General features: G+C 37.7%; 1 protein-coding gene across 1 annotated transcript in view; it reads right to left on the bottom strand.

The window, feature by feature from the left end:
• NRAP (nebulin related anchoring protein) overlaps positions 1–22,608 on the bottom strand; it is a 47,798-nt gene extending 25,190 nt beyond the window's left edge. Inside the window, exons 1-19 of the mRNA XM_079313085.1 lie at positions 22,348–22,608; positions 21,985–22,079; positions 21,163–21,250; positions 18,141–18,245; positions 17,542–17,646; positions 16,751–16,858; positions 15,849–15,953; positions 15,210–15,317; positions 14,130–14,234; positions 11,297–11,401; positions 9,458–9,574; positions 8,000–8,104; positions 6,970–7,077; positions 6,162–6,266; positions 3,563–3,661; positions 2,952–3,056; positions 1,717–1,824; positions 803–904; positions 78–275 (exon numbers count right to left, since the gene is read on the bottom strand). Coding sequence (XP_079169211.1) covers positions 78–275; positions 803–904; positions 1,717–1,824; positions 2,952–3,056; positions 3,563–3,661; positions 6,162–6,266; positions 6,970–7,077; positions 8,000–8,104; positions 9,458–9,574; positions 11,297–11,401; positions 14,130–14,234; positions 15,210–15,317; positions 15,849–15,953; positions 16,751–16,858; positions 17,542–17,646; positions 18,141–18,245; positions 21,163–21,250; positions 21,985–22,079; positions 22,348–22,419 — 2,043 coding nt within the window. The 5' untranslated portion in view covers positions 22,420–22,608. The remainder of the gene's footprint in view (positions 1–77; positions 276–802; positions 905–1,716; positions 1,825–2,951; positions 3,057–3,562; positions 3,662–6,161; positions 6,267–6,969; positions 7,078–7,999; positions 8,105–9,457; positions 9,575–11,296; positions 11,402–14,129; positions 14,235–15,209; positions 15,318–15,848; positions 15,954–16,750; positions 16,859–17,541; positions 17,647–18,140; positions 18,246–21,162; positions 21,251–21,984; positions 22,080–22,347) is intronic.
• Positions 22,609–23,259: the final 651 nt, after the last annotated feature.

The raw sequence follows: 23,259 nt of genomic DNA on the forward strand, positions 1-23,259 counted from the left end.
AAGAATTAACCCCAAATGGAAAAATTATAATCTCTTGTACTGCTTTTAGCAGTGAAGCTGGGTGAACACCATCTTACATCACTCTGGAGATCATAGGCCCTCTTTGCCCACTTGGTCTTCATGTCTTCTGGAAGCACTGTGTACTCATGGAGCCTTGTTCTGTAATCCAAGTCACTGGCAAGTGCCTGAGCCCTCTTAGCATGCCTCAGGTTTATCATATCCATGGGCAGATGGAAATGGGCCTTGCTCTCCTCAAAACCTTTTTTGTAGGCAATCTAGAAATAGCAATGAAAACAGATTGTCTGTGTCAGATATCACAAAGCTATCAAAGTTACCTCTCTTGTTTGGGCCCTTACACAGATTAGGCAAAAAAACCCCAAACACATGTAGAAATCAGGTCCTATAAGGGACAAAACAGATGCCAGGATAAATTTTCTAGATTCTAGAGACATTTTCTCTACTACACTACATCTTTCTTTTAAACATACCTTTACAGACTTGAAAGTTCTATGCAGAAGTGTTTATATGGAGTTTTTAATATGATATTTTATTCATGATTTATGATATTTTGTTGTATTTCATATTAAGGTTTTAACCGGATGTTATTTTCCTGCCCCAAAATAAGGACACTATTGCCCAAAATCCCCTGCTGTGCAATCATTGCAGATTAACAGATGGTGAAGGAAACAAATTTTGTTAAATGCTTCCAAGAATTTCTTACAGTGAGAGCAGTAACAGTTATAAATTGCATAGGGTTGCTCAAAGTTACATAACTATGAAAAACATAAGAGAAATAATTTACCTCACTACTCATCTTGGCCACCTTCAGAGAGTGCAAAAGTCTTGAATCCTTGGTTTCAGTTGCTTTTCCTTTTGTTTTTTCATATTCTTCTTTATATTTAATCTGTCCAAAATACAGCATAAATCTAAGAATATTTCTGATTACCCATGAGACAAGAAATATGTTTTCACTGGTGATTTGGATGGTCAAAATTTAGAAGAGCTCAGTCTGATTCCCTCATAGTGACCTCAAATTTCCCAGATTTTCTCAGAAATTCCAAAGATGCAAGGTCAGTCTCATTTATGAGGTCTTTAACCTCATTGTCTAAGGCTCAGCCCTCTGAGGTGCATATGCTTATGAACTTTAATTCTTTTGATTAGCTAAATTATCTGGCTATTAGAGGCAAGGTAAGGAATCAATCCAAGCAAGGAATTCAAGACTTTATTTTTTTAATGAGGTGGGATTTTAGAATCCCCACTACTGCTAAACACTTTCCAGCTGCAGAAAATGTGTCTCACTTTTCTGCCTTTCCACAGGTTAAAAATTTTTACATAAGTTGCTTAGAAAGATTTTGTTTGGAATTTTTTTATGTGCATGTGTTTATGTTAAGGCAACAGACTAAAGAAATATTCCCTTTGTACTAGATGATAATACTATTTTTGAGGCTATAAACAATTTAAAACACTGAATTTGACTATGGGTCTATTGTGTAAATTTTGCTTCATACTGTACACGTGATTTTAAAAAAATAGTTTTTGGAGAGTGAAATTTCACAGCAGAATCTGAGAAAATTTCCAACTGCTCATTAGCCATTGAGAAACATGGACAGCCAAATGCAGGATTTAAAAAACTGGATGAAGTGAGCTCTGCTTTATTTCCCTGTGTTGCAGGTACTTATATAAAGAATAATTCCCATGTAGTCAAATGTAACTTACATCACTGGCAAGATCCCTTGAAGCTTTGGCAGCAAGTAAAGGCAGAGAATCAAGTTTCATTTCAAAACCCTGGCCCTTACTCCTCTCCCAGCCTTCTTTGTACTTAATCTGAGAAAGGAAAGGCAGCAACATGTCACTAACACATAAACACACAGGGTTTTCAAACAAAGATGGAAATGGCTCACAGGAAAATAAATATGCTCAGTCCACAAACTGGGACCTTCTCAAGTCACAGTTGTCATTTTGAGCTAATTGATTGTCTAGGATTGAGTCAAAATTTTATTCTTGAAGTTTACAGGCACCTAATGTCCCAGAACATCCACCAGTAATTCTCAATTTCAGACAGATATGGAGGAGGGAGGGGTTTTAAGCTATTTTTCAAGATTCTACTTGAAATTCCATTAAAGCAAGATCAAGTTTGCCTTCATCCACACTATGCATGCACCTGATGAAGGCAGAAGGTTTCCAGGAGTCCCAGTTTGTGGATATGGCTCTTGCATTTTTATATTTTGCCAGAATCTAATAATGAGCATGCATCCCAACATGCAAAGAATGTTCTTTCACAACACTGCCAATGCAACTGAAATAAAACGTAGGGGAAGAACACAAGACACAAACAAACTTGCAGCAATGGCAACTAAAACCCATGAAAAATCATGAAACTGGTTGAAAAATAAAAGTCACACCAATAATATCTGGAGATTTTTTTCCTCATTTTGCACTTATCTTGGGTTTTTTTCCTCTGAAATTATCAACGACTTAAAAAATTAAATAGAAATTCAACTTTTCCTGAAAGTACTTGGATTTTACCCGTAATACTCTAAATTAATCACTATTGCCAGGAATTATAAATGGAACAACAGTGGGCTTGAGCCAAGTTAGCCAAAGTCACTTTTTCTTTCCATTGACTTCAGTGGACTTTGAATTACTAGAACTGTGCAAATGTTGGTTCTTCATACAAATGTCACCTCAGAAGCAGTTAGTTTTGTGGATACTGATTTACTGATTTACCGATTTAAAGAAATTCAGATCTGAAAACATCTTGGAAAAAAAAAGTCCAGAGGTTTCACTGTCCTTGAAATTGGATCCCTGTCTATTCTGGGCACCATATTTCATGTTGTGTATTATGAAAGATAAGTGCTAAATGCTTCCAGAAAGAATGTCATCATCTTTATAATAATTTCAGTCTATTAACAGCATCATGAATGGCAGCATTTCCCCAAGGCTTGCCTTACCTCACTGTACAACTCAGCATTGGCTTTTGCTTTCACTAGCAGTGGCACATCCTGAGGTAGAGTGTAATTTGTTTTTGTCTTCTCATACTCAGCTCGGTAGTTCAACTGCATGTGTTGAAAAGGTCAGCAAGAAACTCAGTTATTTTTAAATTGATAAAAATAGAACCATTATACTGATTGATTGCTGTTAAATTTCAGGTTATTGGTGTCATAAATCATAAACACACTCATAGGAATTTGTGATGCAAGTATTAAGGCAATAAGCAAACTTTTACTTAAGCACTAGGAAGCAGAAATTTATTCTGTAAATAAAAGAGGTACTGATTATCCTTAAGTACAAAAGATGTAATTCAAAATCTTGTCTTAATAAATACACAGAAAATTTCTTCAAAAAGCACATTGATACAAATCTTAAAAGTGGAGACAAATATTTTATCTACTGCATACTTGCCACATTTTTGAAAGTTATTTCATTCAATATATATTCTTGGTGTGGCTATGAATCTGCTGAAGGATTGTCAAGAATAAAACACATAAAGCTACAAATGCTAGGAAGTTTAATTATCTCATTATTCTAATTAACAGCACTGGCTAATGATGGCAGAACTTACATCACTGAGCTGCTGTGCATTTATTTTGGCTTGAGCAATTTGTGGAGTGTTGGCTACAGAGCTGTACTTCAGCTTGTCTATGCTTTGCCTGTAGTTTACCTAATTTAAAAAAAAAAAAAATTAGTAAGGAAGAAATGGTCAGACTGGAAAATGAGAGATTGAAGTTTTGCTAACTAATACTATGGATAAAATATTACTTAAACCATAATAAATAGAGTTGAGGAAAAATGCCAGGATCTCTTGGATGAAGTTTGATTTAGTGCTCTGAAAATTTCCCTGTCTGTGATCACGGGTTTTATCTCACTTTTAAAATTACTTCACTTATAATCCCTTCCTGTCAAACCCACAAATTCTTACAAAGATGCAGAACCAGCTGCAAATCATTGCTATAAAATCCCCCCAATCATTGTTATAGAACTCATATTCTTAACCATCACTTAGTCCATTTTTATCTTTATCAGACAAGAATTATTATTACTGTCTATGAAAAGATCTGAAGTGTACCAATGGGTAGAGCAAATGAACTTTCTTATACTTGGTCATTACTGAGTTTTAATGCAATAAATTAACCACAGAATTTCCCTGTTTGCTCAGAATTTTGTGCATATGTTGAGAAAAGAAAAATATATAGTTATAATACAAAAATAATCGATTCTAATGTCAGCCATCAAGAGGAGTGGAGCCCACTAAATTGCTAATACATTAATATGGTAGCAGCAACAATTATAAAATAAATATGTAAAAGCCCCAACTTATGCATGATTTTAAAAAATCATATGATGCCTCCTTTCAAACCTGTTGCTGCAAAAGAACTCATTGTTATACTACAAAACACAACTATTATTCTCTGTAGGCTCTCATTAATATTCACTATAGTTAATCACCACTTTGTAAACATTGCAAATCACATTGCTTAAAACTAGTTTCTTAAGAGCACCTCTTTCCAGTAAAGTGGAGCATATTTCTAGAGACTTTGAGTTACTGAAACTATTTCAATGCAAACCCTCTTATCTCCCATATCCTCACATAAACTTCCTCATTCTGCCAGAATGATAAAAGCTAGGAAAAAAGGCCTGAATTATCTCACAGGTCCAAAGTGATTAAGGTACTTAAAACAGTGCATTTGCTTCCTCAGAGGCAGAGAGAATTTTAATTCCATGGAAAGGGATCATTTCTTTTTAACTGAAACTGTGTATTTATTGCTACTTGTGATTTCTTAGTGTATGAGAGAGTTGTATTCCTGATAGAGTTCAGAGTAAGCAAGTTGGTTATTTGGGAGCACACAAGTCCTGGGGCTAATTGAAAATCCTGCATCAGTACTGGTGCAATTGAATCTCTGTGGCCAGTGGAATTAAGTGTTTCAAACCCTTGTGCTGACTATCAGTTGTAGAGCCACTGGAATTGCTGAAATGTTTTGTACATTTTTGGACATGAACGTGGGAGCACTATGCTTACCTTGAGCCTTTTAGGAACACAGCTCTCTCACACATTAAGAAGTCAAAAACTGAATTTTACTGTTCTCAGCAAAGCTGAAGCCACTGCTGTAGAGGCAATAGTTCATCTTAGAGTTGAAGTACACCCAATACTTCCTCAAAAATATCATAGTTCTCAATTCTAGCTCTTCATGCTATCATCCTTGACCTCTCTAAGGCATATTGCTCCTGGTTTATTGCCATTTCAGTGGTGTACATCCTTTGAGTCAGAAATGCCCTGCAGAGCTGCTGCTCCCTTGCAGTTGGTTATATAAGCAATGCCTGGTGACTGTGCTCCTAACTGAGGCAAGCTGCCAGCAGCAGAGATCAGTGAAGCTTTTAATGCTTGTGAGAGGTGGCAGAACCCCAAGCTGTGCAGAATGCCATCCTTCATTTACCAGGTTACACACACAGAGCTCCCCATTGCTCCATCAACCCCAGCCCAGGCACAGGGGCTCCTCCTCTGCATGGCTGGAGGAGGATATGTGACCACCCAGCCCCCCTCCAAGGGAGCCCCTCTCCTCAGGGAGTCACCAAGGGGTCACAAAGGCTGCTCCAGCCTCCCTGTCCTTGCTGTGCTTCACAGCTCAATGCTGCTGTTGAAGCTGCCCCAAGATGGTGAGAATTTGCAGCACAGAGCTGGGATAGGGCAGGAGTCACTGATCTCCCATCAGGAGTCACTGATTTCACTCAGGAGTCACCAATCTCCCATCAGGAGTCACTGATTTCACATCAGGAGTCACTGATCTCACATCAGGAGTCACCAATCTCCCATCAGGAGTCACTGATCTCACATCAGGAGTCACCAATCTCACATCAGGAGTCACTGATTTCACTCAGGAGTCACCAATCTCCCACAGGAATCACTGATTTCACATCAGGAGTCACTGATTTCACCTCACTCTACAATCTGTGCTGAGCTGAAGCCAACAACACTCAATGGCAGCACTTTCTACTGTTCTGAGACCTCTGGACCCTGCACTGTTCTGCTTTAACTTAGTTAGCAATGGGTGTTTGCTCCTACCATTAAATCATCATTTGACACATGCAATTTATCACAATTGCAGAGATAATGAGCTATACGAGTCATAGAGGGGGAAAACCCCCAAAAACATAAAATTATTTACATCTTTCAGAGGGACCAGCTTTCTTGTTGTCTGGTAAGAAGGAGTGAGAGTAGCTGGGTAATTGTAGTCAACACCATCATGTTTGTAATCAGACTTATAGGCTATCTGAAACACAAGGAGAACAAAAAAAAAAATCACTCTTTTTCTTTTTTTTTTTCAGCTGTCATTTGTTTGAATAATTATCAGTCAAGAGGAAAGGAGAAACAATAATATTAATATTAAATGCAAGAAACAAAGTAAGTTCAATGTCAGGAGTGACAAAGAAAATGAAATTATTTGCATAGTTTAGCCACTAATTGATTCTTTTTCAGCTTCTCAATTAATCCAATGCCAACAGTGGGAGCATTAACTTAACTTCCACCTATGACACATCTCTTTTATCTTTCTGCTTAGTTCTCAAGCTTCTTACAGATTTGTAAATAATGTACTTGAAGGAATGGTATGTAATGAAATAGCTTGACTAACCCAGTAAATTAAATTGGAATCCAGAAATCTCCATTAAAGACTGTTTTTTTCAGCAAAGGTCTGACCCTGGGGGTGGTGGCAAACAACCTTCAGCATCCTACTGATGTCAAAGAAAACTGAAGGATCTCAGTATGTTGCCAGAACACTGAAATTTTTTATTTTAACTTCTTCCACACAGTGTGCCATAAAGCAGTACAAAAGGGTTTCCAGAATTTCCCCTCTTCTCAACATATCTATCCATCAGATCCCCAGTATGATCTAAAGTTTTCTATCAACTTAATTCTGGAAAAAACTGAAAGACAAGGAGGCAACAAGCCTACAAGTGTGATTAAAAGGGACTCACATTGCTTGCCAAGCTGCCAACTTTCATGGCATGGAGCATCCTCTTGTCCATGCCAATACCCACATAGTGACCTTTCATTTCATTCTGGTAGGTTTCTTTGTATTTAAGCTGTGCCAAAAAGAAAGATAAAAATACTCTGAGAAAATGCATTCAACTTTTCTACTGAAGAGTTTCAGCTTTTTTTTTTTTTCCATTTTTTACAGTAGGGAGACAAATTGTTAACAGCTCTGGTCTCTTAGTGTTGCTCCAATACAGGAACTCATTAGAACACAACAGCCCTGGTATTTTAAAAAACAAAAGCTAAAACCCTCTGTGAGTTTCTTTTTCTACAAGACATCATTTACTTGCTCTTCACATCACCTAAGTGCAACAAGGAGAAAATACATCTGCATTTCATCAGAAATAAACACTAGAACAAAATTCCAGGGAGACAATATTTGTATATTAAGAAATGAACAAAATTGGGTTGTTTTGGTGCATCTTTCACCAATCCCGGAGTGGGGGATCTGACAAGAAAAACTGATCTTCTGCCATCTCAAGTGTATGGCAAAATATTTAGCCCTCTGGGATTTCAGTGAATGGTAAGAGGCAGAATGAAACAAAGTTGTATTTAATGAGATTCAAGAGATATAGTTATTAACACTGATTATTTTCACACAAGAATTATGTTCCTTTCTGGAATAAACTCTGTGAAGTATCTTCTGCTAGTCAGGAAATGGACATGCACAATGAAATAAATGACAATTATGGCAGACAACAGTTACAACTGACTGCTACATCTCTAGATCAGTAGTACATGGTGAGTAAACTCTCTTGCAAATACCATAATAGTTTTTTTCATGATCCTAAATAAAATAAGCCCCAGCTATACATCAGGACACACTAGGATAAGTGTTGTACAAAAACAGGCTAAGATCAGTTATAACCACATTCCCAGCACACATTTATCTGAAAGACACACACACAGATGACCTTTGATTCCAGCAGCTCCCAAAGCAAGGGAGCCACAAGGGTGGCACTGAAAACTTACATCACTGGTGAATTTTGAGATCTTGCTCACATTCTTGAATTGTGGAGTGTCACAGTAGTTCATGCTGTAGCCTTTGTTGTTTCCAAGATCCTTCTTGTATTCCACCTTAGTGACAAAAATACACAATGGGAAGCATGGTAAAACCTTAATATGCTCTATCAAGCTCCTTCACACACTCTTTATTAGGCAGACCCACTGCTTGGAGATTTTGATACATGGTTTTCATCAGATGGCATACAATGAAAATTAATATGAAGAGAATCCTCACATACTCAGTTCTCATTTTACAGGCACACAGTTTCATTCTCTGCAAGGTATATGAGACAGGCAACAGGAGGAAAACTATCACCAAAACAATGATATGCAAAGAAATTCTGAGGTGAGTGTGGAGCAAATGAACATGTACAAATGTGCCATGTACCAGACTCCAGCAAGACCTCAGCAAGAGCTTTTGTTCTCTTAGAGTCTTTCCTGTTTAAGGAACATGTACTCAGCCTGTAACAGCTGCAGTGAAAGACTGAGAGATAAGAAGAGCTCAGCTTGCTCAGTGGAGGAATCAAAGGCAGAGAGAAGAAAATGATATATTTGTAAACCTCTCAAAAAAGTAACCATGCAGGGAGAAGAACTTTTTAAACTAAAGGGCAATGCTAGCACAAAACACAGTGGCAATAAAGTGGACAGGAATAAATGTAGGCTAGAAATTGGAATAGGAGGATTATGTGATGCTGTGTCAAACCAGCAGGAGCCAGGAATCGTTGGCCCAGGAGGCCCCTTCCAGCTCTACTTCCAGGGGTTTTTCATTATTGAAGATTTTGTACTTTGACATCTCAAGAGTATAAGTTTTTAAACTGCCATGGGGAAGTTCTAGAAACTCACATTTATTAATAGTTTTATAGCTGATATGACACTATAAATAAATTAATAATTCAGAATCTACTGAGAATTCTGCTGCAATCCTCCCTTACCAAGCGGAAAAAGAATCAATTATCAGTGACTCACAGTCTTTCACATGATGGGAGAAAATAGAAATCTGCATAACCAGAACAGGATAAATTTTATCTCTGTTGTTCTTTTTTTTTTGATTATTAGAATGCCCTTTGAGACATTCTAAGGTACACACCTAATTCATCCTAAACCATTATATCTTAACATCATATTGAAAGCACAATTCAGGTTTGGGCTGGGTTTTTGTCAGATTTAGGTTCTTTATGTGGTCAGAACTAGAACCATTCCCCTGGGGTTAATTTCCACACTTTCATACAGGTTGGAAAGGCCAGAATGAAGCACCTGAAGATCTGTTCTTGAGCTTTTCTCTCCAGCTACAAACAGATTATTTTTGTTATGTACAGTGTAGTAAGAACAACAGCTTTTTTTTAAACTTGCAGTCCTTACTCATCAAACAGAAATGTTTGTACAAGCTGCTCCCAAACTTGTTAAGAGATTGATTCAAGCCCTTACCTCACTGACAAGCTTGTTAACACTTTGGGCTTGTTTAAGGACCAAGTTGTCTTCAGCTGTTAGGGAGTGAAAGTGAGCTGCACCTTTCATCTTGGAAAGATCTTTCTTGTATTTTATCTGAAAAGAAGTAGGGAGAATTACAAAATAGATGTGCACCTTTTCATCCTTACTATTTAGACTGCCTTCATGAGTCAGGATAATATCTTCCCTGTGCTGGCTTTGATAAGTAAATGGAACTTGCCAAGCTAAAAAACTCTATTTACTACCTTGAATAAGCCAAATATAACCCCAAAGCCCTTCACAGTCCCTCTCAAGACATATTACTAGATAACATTTTTTGTAAATTTTTTACATAGACTGAGCAGCCCTGGCTGTTCATAGCTTGAACAGATTACTGGCAGATTCTTGGCTGGAGCTTGTGTGCTTTTCTATTAATGAAGTTAATCTTCGATATTTAATTTTAGTCAGAGATTAACAGATATTCATCAAGTTCTCTGCAAGCTTTTCCTTTTGTAGAAAGCAGATTTTTTAATAAAAGCTGTATCTTTTTGTACTTTAAGCATGTTTAAGGGAATTATATTTCTCTATAAAATCAAGATTGAAATAAGGAATTTTTAAATTTAATTTAGACATCAGGTTATTGACATAAATTGGGTGGGTGAGGAGAGGTAGTACTTGGCCTCTTATAAATTACTTTACATGAACTGAAATGCAAAGTGTTTTGTTTTTTTTTATTTTCCAAGTCTGCACACATTTCCTCAGGCTCTAAAACTATAAGGCAGGTTGGTAAGTACTGTGGTGTGCAAATTTAATTGCCATGAACCAGTCGTTCTCTTCACTCTATGTATTATAAATTAATGAGGAAACTACTGACCAATAGAATTTCTAAAACCTATAAAACTGTGATCTTTATCTGGAAAGGTTAAATATTTCATGTTTAAACAGGGGATCACTGAGTTTGTCATCAGACTGGGATTGGTCACAGAGGATTTGATGTTTTATATTCTCCCAGTGATCATCTCAGGTAACAGAACATGACTGATCCTTCCACTCCAGATTAGTGCTAATGTCTAATCCAGAATAATAGAGGTTGAAGGACTCAACCATCTGTTAAGTCCCCAGAAAACAGACTGAGCTCATCAGCTCAGCCAGCCCCACTGGGGACAGGTGTCCACAGCACAAAGTTGTCACTCACAGGAATCCTTCAGAGCAGCCATGGGGCACTGACCTACAGGCTGGCCCACTTCTTGTCACTGCCAGAAATGGTCTCCCCAAACAGGGCTGAAGCCCCCTAATGGAAGGGCTGGATGCAGGAATCACACACCACCACCTCCTTTACGTTACCCCCAAAAGCCAAAATCACATCCCAGAAATAAGCTCACTTTTGTGATGTGGCAGTGTCACACTCTATGCTTCTTTCCCTCCATGTGACTTGCTTTGTGCTGGAGGCATGATACATCAAAATATCAAAACCAGTACAGTTCATTCATCCTCCATTTATTCACTACTGGGAATACCACAGTAGTCCACAGGATGATTAAGGCAGTTGAAGGTTTCATTAATAATACAGGTGCAGATTTGCCAGGAGGGTTAACCTAGCAGTAGGGATCCCCATTAGTTGCTACATCCATCTCCTCCCTCATGCAAGTTGGAGCTGTGCCCCCTTCTATTAATGGATATTATTAATCCCCTGAGCCATCCACTTCCCAGCAATGCAGCAAAATGTCACTTTTGTTTACTTCTCAAGTGCAGTCTTAGCATTCTCCTCCCAGGCACTGCTCTGACAAACTGCTGGTTTTAATTGTTTATGAATTGTATTGATTCAGGTTTCATACTTACATCACTTGCCAATTCATTCGCTTTCTTGGCATTTTGATAAGCTGGAGTGATCATAGCAGGAAAGCTTCCTTTCCCTCTGTGCTCCTCAAACTCATCCACATATCCCTGAAGAAAATTCAGAGTGTTTACAAATCACACATGAGCAGGTGGGGCCATGGGTTATTTCACAAAGACCCACAGTCCTTGTTAGTAGGAAGGTTCATGGCCTCACAACTGTAATTTTTTTAAATGAAAAAATGACCAAAATATATGAATAAATTGACCTATTAAATCACCTATGCCTCTGAAGCTGCCTGTGCTGCATTCTGAGAGAAATTTAGGAAGCTATTAGATGTGGTGAAGAGACCATTCAAGTGTACAATGACATACACCCTTCTGATGTCTCCTCATTTCTTACAGAAATATCTGCTTTCCTCTCTGTTTGTCAATACATTTCCCTGGAATATTATAAAAATAGCTCATGGTTTGGTTAGCCAGGAGACTTGCTTAAAGTCAACAAGTTTAACATAGGAGCAACCTTCCTTTGTGGTATTACAGAAGCTACTTGATCTTTCCATGGTCATTTTGCACATTATAATTGACCAAAAATAATATTTCTCTAGTGCAGTGATGTATTTTGAAGAGATAGTAATAAATAAAGTAGAGATACCCAGATATCCAAATGCCAAACTCCTTAGTGAGCAAACCCACAAAATTCTATTGGTCAGATTAAAAAAACCCCCAATAGTTGTGAAAGTAACACCATTAAATCCTTTACAGATAAGTTTATGTGAAAATATATGAGAAGTTGAAAGTCAATTAGATAGTTAAACAGCAAAATACTGGAGATTTCTTTTTCAATTGTAATGGACAATAATAACCCCAAAGCCTTCTGTACTAAGATCTGGGGAGAATAAGAAGTAAAAACAAGAATACAAACAAGTGAGATATAGTGTAATGTATCTTCTCTGCAATATTTTGTACATCTTTTGTACAAAGAGACAGCTTGAGTGAAAATAGAATGTGCCATGAATAGAATGTATGTCAAGAATGCCATGGAGAGCACAGATAGGAAGGACTACAAATATCTGGGATGTCTCTTTTGTGTGTTCTCAATGCAAAACCATCCACTGTAGGTAATTTTGTGCACTATCAATGTCATGTTTTAAAATAGGTCATGCCACAAGTTTGTGAACAATATTATGCCATTGTTACAATGGGATTAAATTCTTCTATAAACAGGCAAAGAAAATAAAAAATAGAGTTGATTAATCAGATGAGTTATTTTCTTAAAATACCATTAATGAGTTTGAATTCTCCAGACCAACTTGTCTTTTGCTTCTAACTTTCTTAAATACATTTTATTATCCTTTCTAATATTGTGCATATATTCAAAGTTTCAGAAAACTACTTTGGCCACTCTTAAGGTTTTTAAACATGAATAAAACATTATCAGCACAGGAATTTTACAGTAGAACTCCTTAAATTGCCTCATGTTATATATAAAAATATGCACTTGCATATATATATATATGTATATCTATGTATATCTGTCTAATGCACACTCAATTCATTGTTGATGATCTCAACAGTTAGAAATCTAATCCCTGAACCCATGTTAAGTCACAATTTACTCAGAAAGATCCATTAATTTCAGTGACTCTGTGTTATTTGACTAATAATATCAGTATCCAATCTATAAAGATTAAAACTCAAATCGAATTTAAAGTCCATGACTGAAGTTTCAAAGACACTTTCAAAGAAAGAAAACTTAAATTAATTCTAAAACAGAAGCATTCTAATGCTTGGAAATGTAATTAGGGCTTTTTCAAATTCATTTTTTTGTTTATTCCTATTAAAACTTGTAGCAGTTCAAAAGACAGAACTAATTGAAGGATTCATTAGTACAATTCTAAACTCATATTCTTCAAGGATGGTTTGCTTTTCACAGAATACTAAATGTAGATTTGGACAGAAGAAGTGAAGAAATGTAAAGTACCAAAGGTTTTAGGAAAATACAGCCCCTGTTCCTTCATCTCTCCAAAGTATAGGGACCTGCTTAGGAGCAGGACAAAAATTCCTGAGATTAACCATACAGTTTTTTTTTGTACAACACCACTATTCAATTCCTTTCAAATTCCATTTAGCTGCATTCAGTTCTATTTAGCTGTGCTATTTCCCTAACCTAATTGGAATAGAATTTTAGGTGCATTTTGGACAACCACAAAACCAATTGCATTCCCCAAAAAATTGCACAAGCAAAACAAATGTCATTGACCAAAACATAATTAAAACCTGTTTAGTTCCACAAACACAGAACTACAGTGTGTCAGGTTTGTAATTCCCTTTTGTAGAGGAGGTGAAATCTAAGAGATTCAATGCTGTTCACACATATTTAGAGCTGCAAATCTCCTAAGATTTGTGAAAATACCCACTGGAAAAAGGCACCTAACTATCTGCCAACCCTTTCACTTTTCTCCTGACTGTATTTCCTTATTCATGGAATGGGAATATTTCCTCGAGTAAACACATTTCAGTGTGACACATAACAACACCACAAGAGAAGTGTAGAGTACATGAACACAGATAAAATTTGCCAAAGTCAGTTTTAGGAATGGCCCTGCCATAAGGGTCATGCAGTGACAGTGCAGTCACCTTGTAGTCACATCTTTAATGACAGACACATTGCACTTTAGGAGCACAGTGCTCTTTGCACACCATCCTTTCCCCTGAGACCTTGTTTTCTCACATAGGAAAACAAAATGAGAATAGATGTCACCAGTTTCTAAAGCCTTGAGCAATCAGCTGTAGCAATGATCAACATCAGCATGTCTGTCTCTTGGATGTTGCTTACCTGCCCATATTGATCTGCATTTTCTCTTGCAAAAGCAACATCTGCTCCAGCTGTATGGCTGGCTTTTCCCTTGATCTCCTTCTCATACCTTTGATGATACTTTACCTAACAGGAAAAGAAGGAGATGAATAATCTGGGTGAGTTTAGTCTGGTACACAGATGCTGCACAATAAATAACAACCAATGACATGCACATATTGTTGATAAATGATTGTCAAAATTTCCATTGCCACCAACCTGCACAAGTCAAATATGTCACTTGAAGATATAAAACCAGAAGTAGCAGTGTACTTTTTAATAATGCAGTAGGAACACAGGACTTGCCACTTCAACTCAGACCATTGGTTCTGTGTGTTCAGCACCACCTGCTTGACAGTGGTTAATCCCTGATGCTCCAGCAGTTTAAAAAAATAAAACTGATTGTAATGTAAATTCAAAGTTACCACAGAACATTTATTATTACCATAAGGTCACCTGAACCTCATCAATAAATGGGTTTGTTTCTGAAAGATGCTTTATCCCCAGTGATAAAGGGAATTTTAGGCAATCAACCTTCAAGTTTAGACCAAGATTTGTACTACACTTGCTGAAGTCAAAACAATGCCTGTAACCTGATGCTGCCCTTTAATCACCATGTGTGTTTGCTGACAAAAGTGAAGGGTTTTCCACAGATCAAAGGCAAACAAAAACATGTAATTGTTTTAGAGTCAGTTGCTTTTACCTTCTAAATTATGGATCTCTTATTTTCCTCAATGACTCTTAACAATGCTTTAAATTTACTTCCTTTGAGTTATATGCTATGTTATATGATATGTTATCTTCTCCAACAAAAAGAGCTTTTCTTTCAGTTTCCAATAACAAAGCACAATTAACTGCACATTTTGAAGGAATACTGATATCCTTTTAGGGTGCTTATAAAGAGTACAAAGGTGTTGTGGTTTTGTTATGTTTGGAAAGGAAAGCCAGTAAGGATCAGTATGCCATGCTCATGGAATTTCTGCCAGTAAATGTTTTAGTTCGAAATTTGTGTGACATTTAAATATTTTCTTTCCCAAAAGAGACTTTGCTTTGGACACTTACATCACTGGCTAATTCATTTGCTTTCTTGGCAATTTGATAAGCTGGGGTGATCATAGCAGGAAAACTTCCTTTCCCCTTCTGTCCTTCAAAGTCCTCTGTGTATTTCAGCTGTAAAATTTCAAGACAGTTCAGGAGCAATTAGAGCAAACGTATCTTGATTGCACACATAATCAATCCTTAAATTTGCAAATTCAGATGTTCAATGGCTGTCATCTGCCAAAAGTGAGATGAACCATGAAGTCTGCATCTTTTCAATTTGGTCTTTACACAGTCACACACCTTCTGCATGGCCTCTTTGTCTTGTTCAGGGTGTAGGATGCAAACAGTTGCTTAAAGAAAATATTCCAGGTGTCTGCAAGATGCCTGCCCTACTGACATTAGAGTCAGGCAGCTTCTTTCTTTACTTTGCATGGCAGCCAGTTGCTGGGTATGGAACAGACTGTTCCCCAGCTTCTGCTCTGCCAGCCTAAAATGGCCTCAAATTAAATGTGGCCTTTGTAACTGAAATGATAATACAGGTCTGCCTTTAAAACATTTTTATTTTACTTTGTGTTCATATTTTCTAGTAATTTATAAATGCCCTAGGAACCACTTGCTGAGCTAAAAAGGAAGTAGATCAATCTATTTTGTTTTACTTACATCACTTGCAAGATGTGCTCCAGCCTTTGCATGAAGTATATCTGGAGTGTCAACAACAGAGGTGAACTTTGAAACTCTCTCTTCATGTCCACGCTTATATTCCACCTGGAAAGGAAAAGATACCCATATTAGAAACAGCCATCAGCAAAAGTGCATTTCCTGTCAGAAGGATTCCAGAGAAAATGAGCAAGAGCAGTTGGAACACTCTTCACTCTCCACAGTCAAACTATCCAAATATTAAGGCCCAATTTCCTTAAAGTGAATTCCAGAAACAGACAGAAATGGACACAGATATTCAAATTATCACTTGATATATGTGAGCCATACGTGGGATTAAAATACCATGAGAATAGCCATTAATGTGCCAAGTTCATACTGCAGTGACAATGCAGATAGAATCTGTAGATAACAATACAATACTTTAAAATTATTTTTATCTTTCTCATGTGAATTGTTCTTTTCATAAATAAGTAATTTTCTCTGCACAAATTTAAAGTAGCCTATATATTAATTACTTAATTACAGCTATTTGATTTCAAATAATAAAGTGAAAAATGTAAAATGTAAATAATTAGATTAATAATACAATAATGTGAAAGCAACGGTAATGAATAAAATGAACATTTCAGGGCAAGTCCCAGTCTTTTCCAGATTGTGATAAATTACATCAAAAGTTGCTACATTTCCCAGGAAATATCTACATTGTCATTTAATCTATATGATTGTCTTCCATGGTCAAGTGGTTTGTTAACTCTGTTTTCTGCATCGTGTTAACATTTTCTCACTTTGTGAGAGTATAACAAATATTCACCATAGAATCTGACATCTCAAGAGAATGGCCTGAATCCAGCATTCTCCAAACCCAGAAGTGTAAAGTGTAATTAAACACCCCTGTGACTTACATTGCTGCTTAGCTGGGTGGCTCTCTTGGCAACCTGATAACCTGGAGTGATCATAGCAGGGAAGCTGCCTTTGCCTCTTCGTGGCTCATATTCTTCTGTGTATTGAAACTGGAAGATTAATTTGTTTATTAGAGAAGAATCCACTGTAGTTTCATGTGGTTCCTCTTTTCATGCCTGCCTCCTAAAGGTATGTATAATTTTATTTAAAAGTAAGCAAATTAAAGAATGTACACTTTATCAGTTTGTTAGTTACAACTATTTCCTACATACAATAGAAAATATTTCTCATTCGTGTCAATTATCCACTGTTAATTGCCTGTGTTGATTAGATCACTGACCCATTGCAAGGACACAATCATAATTCAGAAGTGATTTTCACCAGTCATGGAAATTCAGTCAACAAAAAGTCTGTCTGTGGAAATTACAGCACATTTTCCATCATGAGTTCTGCTGCACTGAGAGAAAGAGCACTGCCTGCTGGAGCAGACCACCTCAGTTTGGTGAGCAATTGAAGTGTTTCTGAGTTACATAAATATATAAATGTATGATGGCAATAGAACTCTTATGTGACTTTAATCACTTACATGGCTAATTATTGTTATTGGCAGAAATAAAAATGTCAGTGTCTCCTTTGGCAACATCTTAACAAAGATCAGAGCGTAGACAGACCCTTCAGATATTCTTCCTGCAAAGCCTGGAGGTGACATCTTACCAAAGACTGACTTTGATGCATTTGTAAGTCTTCAGAATATGAGACACCATGAAAAAAAGTCAAACACCAGTTCACTTACATCAGCCAGAGCCTTCTGTGCCTGTGTAATCTTGACCATCTCAGGATCTGGGATTGTTCCTGGGTACCACGATCTTCCTTCTTCATAGGCAGCATAGTAAGCATTCTACAAAACAGGAACTAAATAACTACCTATCTTCACCCTGGTTTTAACACTCAAACAACTGATCTGACAGGGAGGAAAAAAAGGAAACACACAGTGCTGTGGAAGTGAAACCGTGCAGCACAATCCCACATCCCTTCAGAGAGCCAAGGCAGAACTTGTACAGCAAGAACTGACATCAAGATGACAGGATCCAGGATCCTGGAGTGAAACTCAAATAACAGCCCCTGGGAATCAGATCCCCTGCTGTGAAACTCCAGTGCCAGTAGAGAGAAGACACAGAGAATGGCTGTACCTGCACTGTAGACACACTTCCTTCCTCGCTTTCTGGTTCTTCTGTCCTAAGCTTTCATTGAGCTATTTCACCTTGAAAAGTTTAGCCAAATGAGAAGCAAAGGCTGGTTTTGGGGGTTTTTTTAGCACTGAAATGTCGTGGTTAAAGCCCTAAAAATCAGGACCAATCCTTGGTGTCCTGCAGGCTCAGGGATATTTCTTACCTGGGTAGCCAGCTGCTGGGCTTTATAGACACTTTCAATTTCTCTGGACCTTACATCCCACTGAAAGACTGACTTCAGTTGTTCACTCTCTTCTCGATATTTTATCTTAAAAAAAAAAAAAAAGAAGAAGAAGATGAAGAAAGTAAAAAAGATAATTACTCATTTTAGTAATTTGTTAGTACATACTAACATACACCCCCTTTGGAGAAAAATAAGAGGAGAGACAAATAAGGTGATTGCTTTTAGCCCTAAGGCCAAAACTCTGCTTTCCAATCCACACCCAGCTTCTAAGATTTCTGCGAGTATAGGAGCTGCACATATGTAAAGGAGCAGCATATTACACCTGAAAACTGGCATGACATTCTGAAAGAATAATTTTGATCTTTAAATACTTTTGCGGGAAATAATCTATGAGAATTGAAATCCCTAAGAAATTTTAAGCAGGATATGGCAATGCATTAGATGAAAACACTGTTACCAAGTGAGCATTATTCTACTCTCTGCACACTGTTCACAAAGTATCATGTCCTCACTGTGCATATGTAAATGACTTCTGTATTTAGTCCTGGGTCATTGTGTTCCTACTGCTACTTTTATTATGATAGCATGTAGAAATACTACTGAAATCACAGCTCTGTTATACAACTCACCCTTCAGATGTAAAAATCCAGAGCAGGAAATTTAAACTGACTGGACAGAAATGTTACTGAGCGGATGTACCATTATTCCCAGTTATAAACTAAGCACAGAGGTGCAGAGAGCTGAATGATTTGCCTGCTAACACAGAAATTCTGTATAGAGAGACCTAATTTTTATCTTTGCATTCCAGTTGTTATATCAACATGAGACTTAAGTGAGAACATCATGTTGAGATTGAAGAAACATTCTATTTTCTGCATCAGAAATAAACTTAAATATAAAAACAACAAACTTCCATAGTAACAAGTGAAACCTTTTCCCAAGTTATCATTATTTTATACATTTACTGGTGAAAAATTTTCCAGCTCTCAAAATTTCTGTACTTCATACAGAAGTACTCCCTTTAAGCAGGTACTGCAAAAACAGCTTCTTTAATACCCTTAGCAATTTTCTCTCTGGAACAGAACCTTATTATGTGATTGAAAAGGACAGAAGGTGTTTAAGGTGTGTAAAACAAGGGAAAGTGATCTTTGAGCTGTAGCTTCTCTGGCTTGTGTACTCACATGCACTGGAAGTATCAGTCTCATATCGCTGCTTAAACCAGAAATAGAATCTGCAGTAATCCCAAACTCATTCCTGAGCAGATCCGTCACACACAGTTTAAAGTAAGTGACAGTCATTGCTGAAATAGTTACAGCCCATGATACTGCAAAAATTGAGGCACAAGAATATTGTACAAAATGATAAATGATGCAGTGTCTGATGAAGGCTGTTCTTGTGCATCAAGTTTTTACAGCCAATACAGGACATCAGAATGAATTTTGTGTGCCATAATCCAAGAAATGCAACTTTGTTAATTTTGCTGACGGCTAATCACATCGAAACACACTGCTTTGCCTGGGAAATATATTCACAATGACTAAAGTTATTTCAGAATATGGAAAGAGGTGGCATTCAAGGAGACAGCACTGAGCAGAGAAGTGAGGTGCCCATCGATTATGGGGCGTTGCTGTGTTTTTATTCCAAGTTTGAGGATGTCTGGAGGGAGCAATGCGGGATATCCCGGGACGGCGCTGGGAATGACGGCGGGCCCGAGCGCCCCTGGCGGCCGCGGGGGGCACAGCAGCGCCCGCAGGGCCGGGGCGCCTCCATCCCAAAAATACATCCATCCCCAAAAACACCTCCATCCCCAAAAACACCTCCATCCCAAAAAACACCTCCATCCCCAAAAATACAACCATCCCAAAAAACACCTCCATCCCAAAAAACACCTCCATCCCCAAAAATACAACCATCCCAAAAAACACCTCCATCCCCAAAAATGCCTCCATCCCCAAAATTACATCCATCCTCAAAAATGCCTCCATCCCAAAAAACGCCTCCATCCCCAAAAACACCTCCATCCCCAAAAACACCTCTATCCCCAAAAATACACCCATCCCAAAAAACACCTCCATCCCCAAAAATACATCCATCCCCAAAAACACCCCCAATCCCAAAAAACGCCGCCATCCCCAAAAACACCTCCATCCCCAAAAACGCCTCCATCCCCAAAAATACACCCATCCCAAAAACGCCTCCATCCCCAAAAATACAACCATTCCAAAAAAACACCTCCATCCCCAAAAATGCCTCCATCCCCAAAATTACATCCATCCTCAAAAATGCCTCCATCCCAAAAAATGCCTCCATCCCCAAAACCGCCTCCATCCCCAAAAATGCCTCCATCCCCAAAAATACATCCATCCCCAAAAACGCCTCTATCCCAAAAAACGCCTCCATCCCAAAAAACACCTCCATCCCCAAATACGCCTCTGTCCCCAAAAATACATCCATCGCCAAAAATACCTTCATTCCCCCAAAAATGCCTCCATCCCCGAAAAAATGCCTCCAGCAAAAAGCCCTTCAAAACTCTCAGGCATGGCTCTTTCCCACCTCAGGTTAGGCAGAAATGCCCCACACAGTATTTCTGGGAGCCCCTGCCTGCCTCCCACCCCGTTATAATTTATCTGTTGTTTCGTGGCACTTTCTGATGAGATCACAAAGCAAGTTGTTCTCACTTCCAGAGGTTGTGCTACCCTGCTTAGTCACTAAGTTTACACAGCTCTGGGCGAACTGTGCTTCTCTATAGATTATCAGATATACAGGTGAGGAGATACAATCAATTTTTACTTCTGAGAGCAGAAGCAAATCTAGATCTAAGATTTCTTTCACATGAGTAATCACATTGAAAAAAGTTATGATTCAAACCCAGCTGAGATCTTACTGATCTAAAAGGACACAAGAATGTAAGTACAAAGCACATATTTATACTTACAAAAGTAGAGACATAAATATGTTATCAAAATGTACAACAAACACATTTGACCCTAAAGCTTCTTACCTCACTCACCACTTCTGACAGTTTTTTTGCATTCATATTTATTGGTGTCTCAAATACACTTGTGAATGCATTGTTTTTTGGATTGTGCCTAGAAAAGGGAAAGTGTAAAAGATATCAGGAATGTACCAGACAGCCCATCAGAAAGGTTCTCTTGAGCACTCAAAAACAAAATACAAGCCTCCACCCCTCTATACACAAATTTTCCTCCACTCACAAAGAGATCTTAGATTACATTCAAGTTATTATTGTAGGGAGAAGGTGCCTAGAGCAAAATTAATTTTAATGATCATCATATCAATGCTGTGTTTCTAATAACAAAAGAGAATAATAGAATAAAAGACAACTGTCATCTCTCCTTTTTCTGCTGACAAATTTGACAGGAATTGATCATTATAAAATAAAAACTTCCTAGAACAAACCAACTCTGAAATCTGCATTTTATACATTTTCCTTATGATTAACTCCACCTTGTTAACTCTTAACCATGGATCTGGAAAGCACTGAATTTTGTGGTTGGTTTTATCTTCTTCCCACAATACTGAAATGGAACTTAATTTGGTTATCTTTTAACACAATGGCAAAATGAGAAAGCTTTATGTGTGGTAAAAAGAGTTTCCCATTGTTTGATTCACATAAATCCAAAGATACAGATGAAGGCACCAACAATACCTAATTTCACATCACACATGGGACAGACTGAGTCCAAATGGTGATCTTCCATTCTATTAATATGACTAACCAAATTAAACCTTTGCTTAAAATTTAATTTAAAAAAAAAAAAAAAAAAAAAGAAGAAGAAGGAAATAAAGGGAATACACTTACACTTGACAGTAAGGTTTTTTCTCATGGCTAACAAAGTTGTTTACAGTTAACATCATCTTGCATACTTCACAGTGAAAACAGGCTTTATGCCATGTCTGGAAATGCCAGAAAAGAGAAACCAAACAGACAAAATTTGTATTTCATTACGATTCTGCTAAGTTTAAAATCTCACTATTGATCCTTACTATTCATTTAATGAATTTGATTATTTTTTTTCTTCTAATATATGCATGTTATTTATTTGTTTCAGTTCTGAACCCAGTTATGAGCAAAGAACTTTTGGAACCGAGAGATTTGCACAGCTTTAGAAGTGCCAATCTGTACATTTATAATAGTCCAAAATGATAAAGAAAGAGAACTGACCTGATCTATACAGTTAATCTTCTCAGCAGGGTAAACCCCATAGCCACATCTAGCACACGGCTGCACATTCATCTTGAAATCCACAGAGTGAAAAATATATAGGTTTATACAAAAGGTTCAAAGAATATGAAAGTGACTTTTTGGCCTGTGCAAAGCACACTCTAGACACTCCAGTCAAGGCCTTTTGCTGTGGTCAATGGCTCCCATTAAAGCTCTGAATTGAAGTCTGTTGCTCCCTTTGCTGACCTTCTGTTTCAAAGTCAGCTGCAGGCTGGCTTTTAAAGCTGCCAGTTAGTAAGAGTGGTTATTTTGGCAACTGTGTCAGTGCAGAAGGGAGGGCAGCAATATCTTTCTCTAAATAGAAAAATGAACTCAGAGAAACGAATCACATCCATGTGAATGTTAGGGCCTGATCATTTTGTATTTCGGTTTTGCTGTCAAACCCAGGATGAAGAGAAAAGTACATTCAGCAGCAGCATTTTACCATGAGTTTCTCCTCATCCTGGTGAGCAAGTGGCCTCATGGGGGAGTATTGTGTTTTTAGGACCAGCCTCATAGCAGGAGGGACCACCAGAGATACAGATGGGTTTAACTGATGGGTTTGAAGCTTCCTAGCCCTTGGGTGGATGTAGAAGTTCACTGCCATAGTCCCAGATAAGTTATTTACTTTTTTCCTTGGTGCCAGCTCAGTTTTACCTAGTATGTTATGTCAGCAGAGCAGAGCACACTCTTTTCTCATTATCTTCCTGTTTCATCCACCTGTCACTCCATCTCCAGGTGTAGGAGGATGCACAGTGAAACAGGCAGAGCCTCTTATCTCAAAGAGTTCTAAACATGATGGGTACAAATCCAAACTTCTATCTGCTACAGGAAAAACTTCAGAAAGGAGCCATTTACTTTGTATGGAATGAA

This window comes from Erithacus rubecula, assembly GCF_903797595.1.
Source record: "Erithacus rubecula genome assembly, chromosome: 9".
Classification (NCBI taxonomy): Eukaryota; Metazoa; Chordata; class Aves; order Passeriformes; family Muscicapidae; genus Erithacus; species Erithacus rubecula.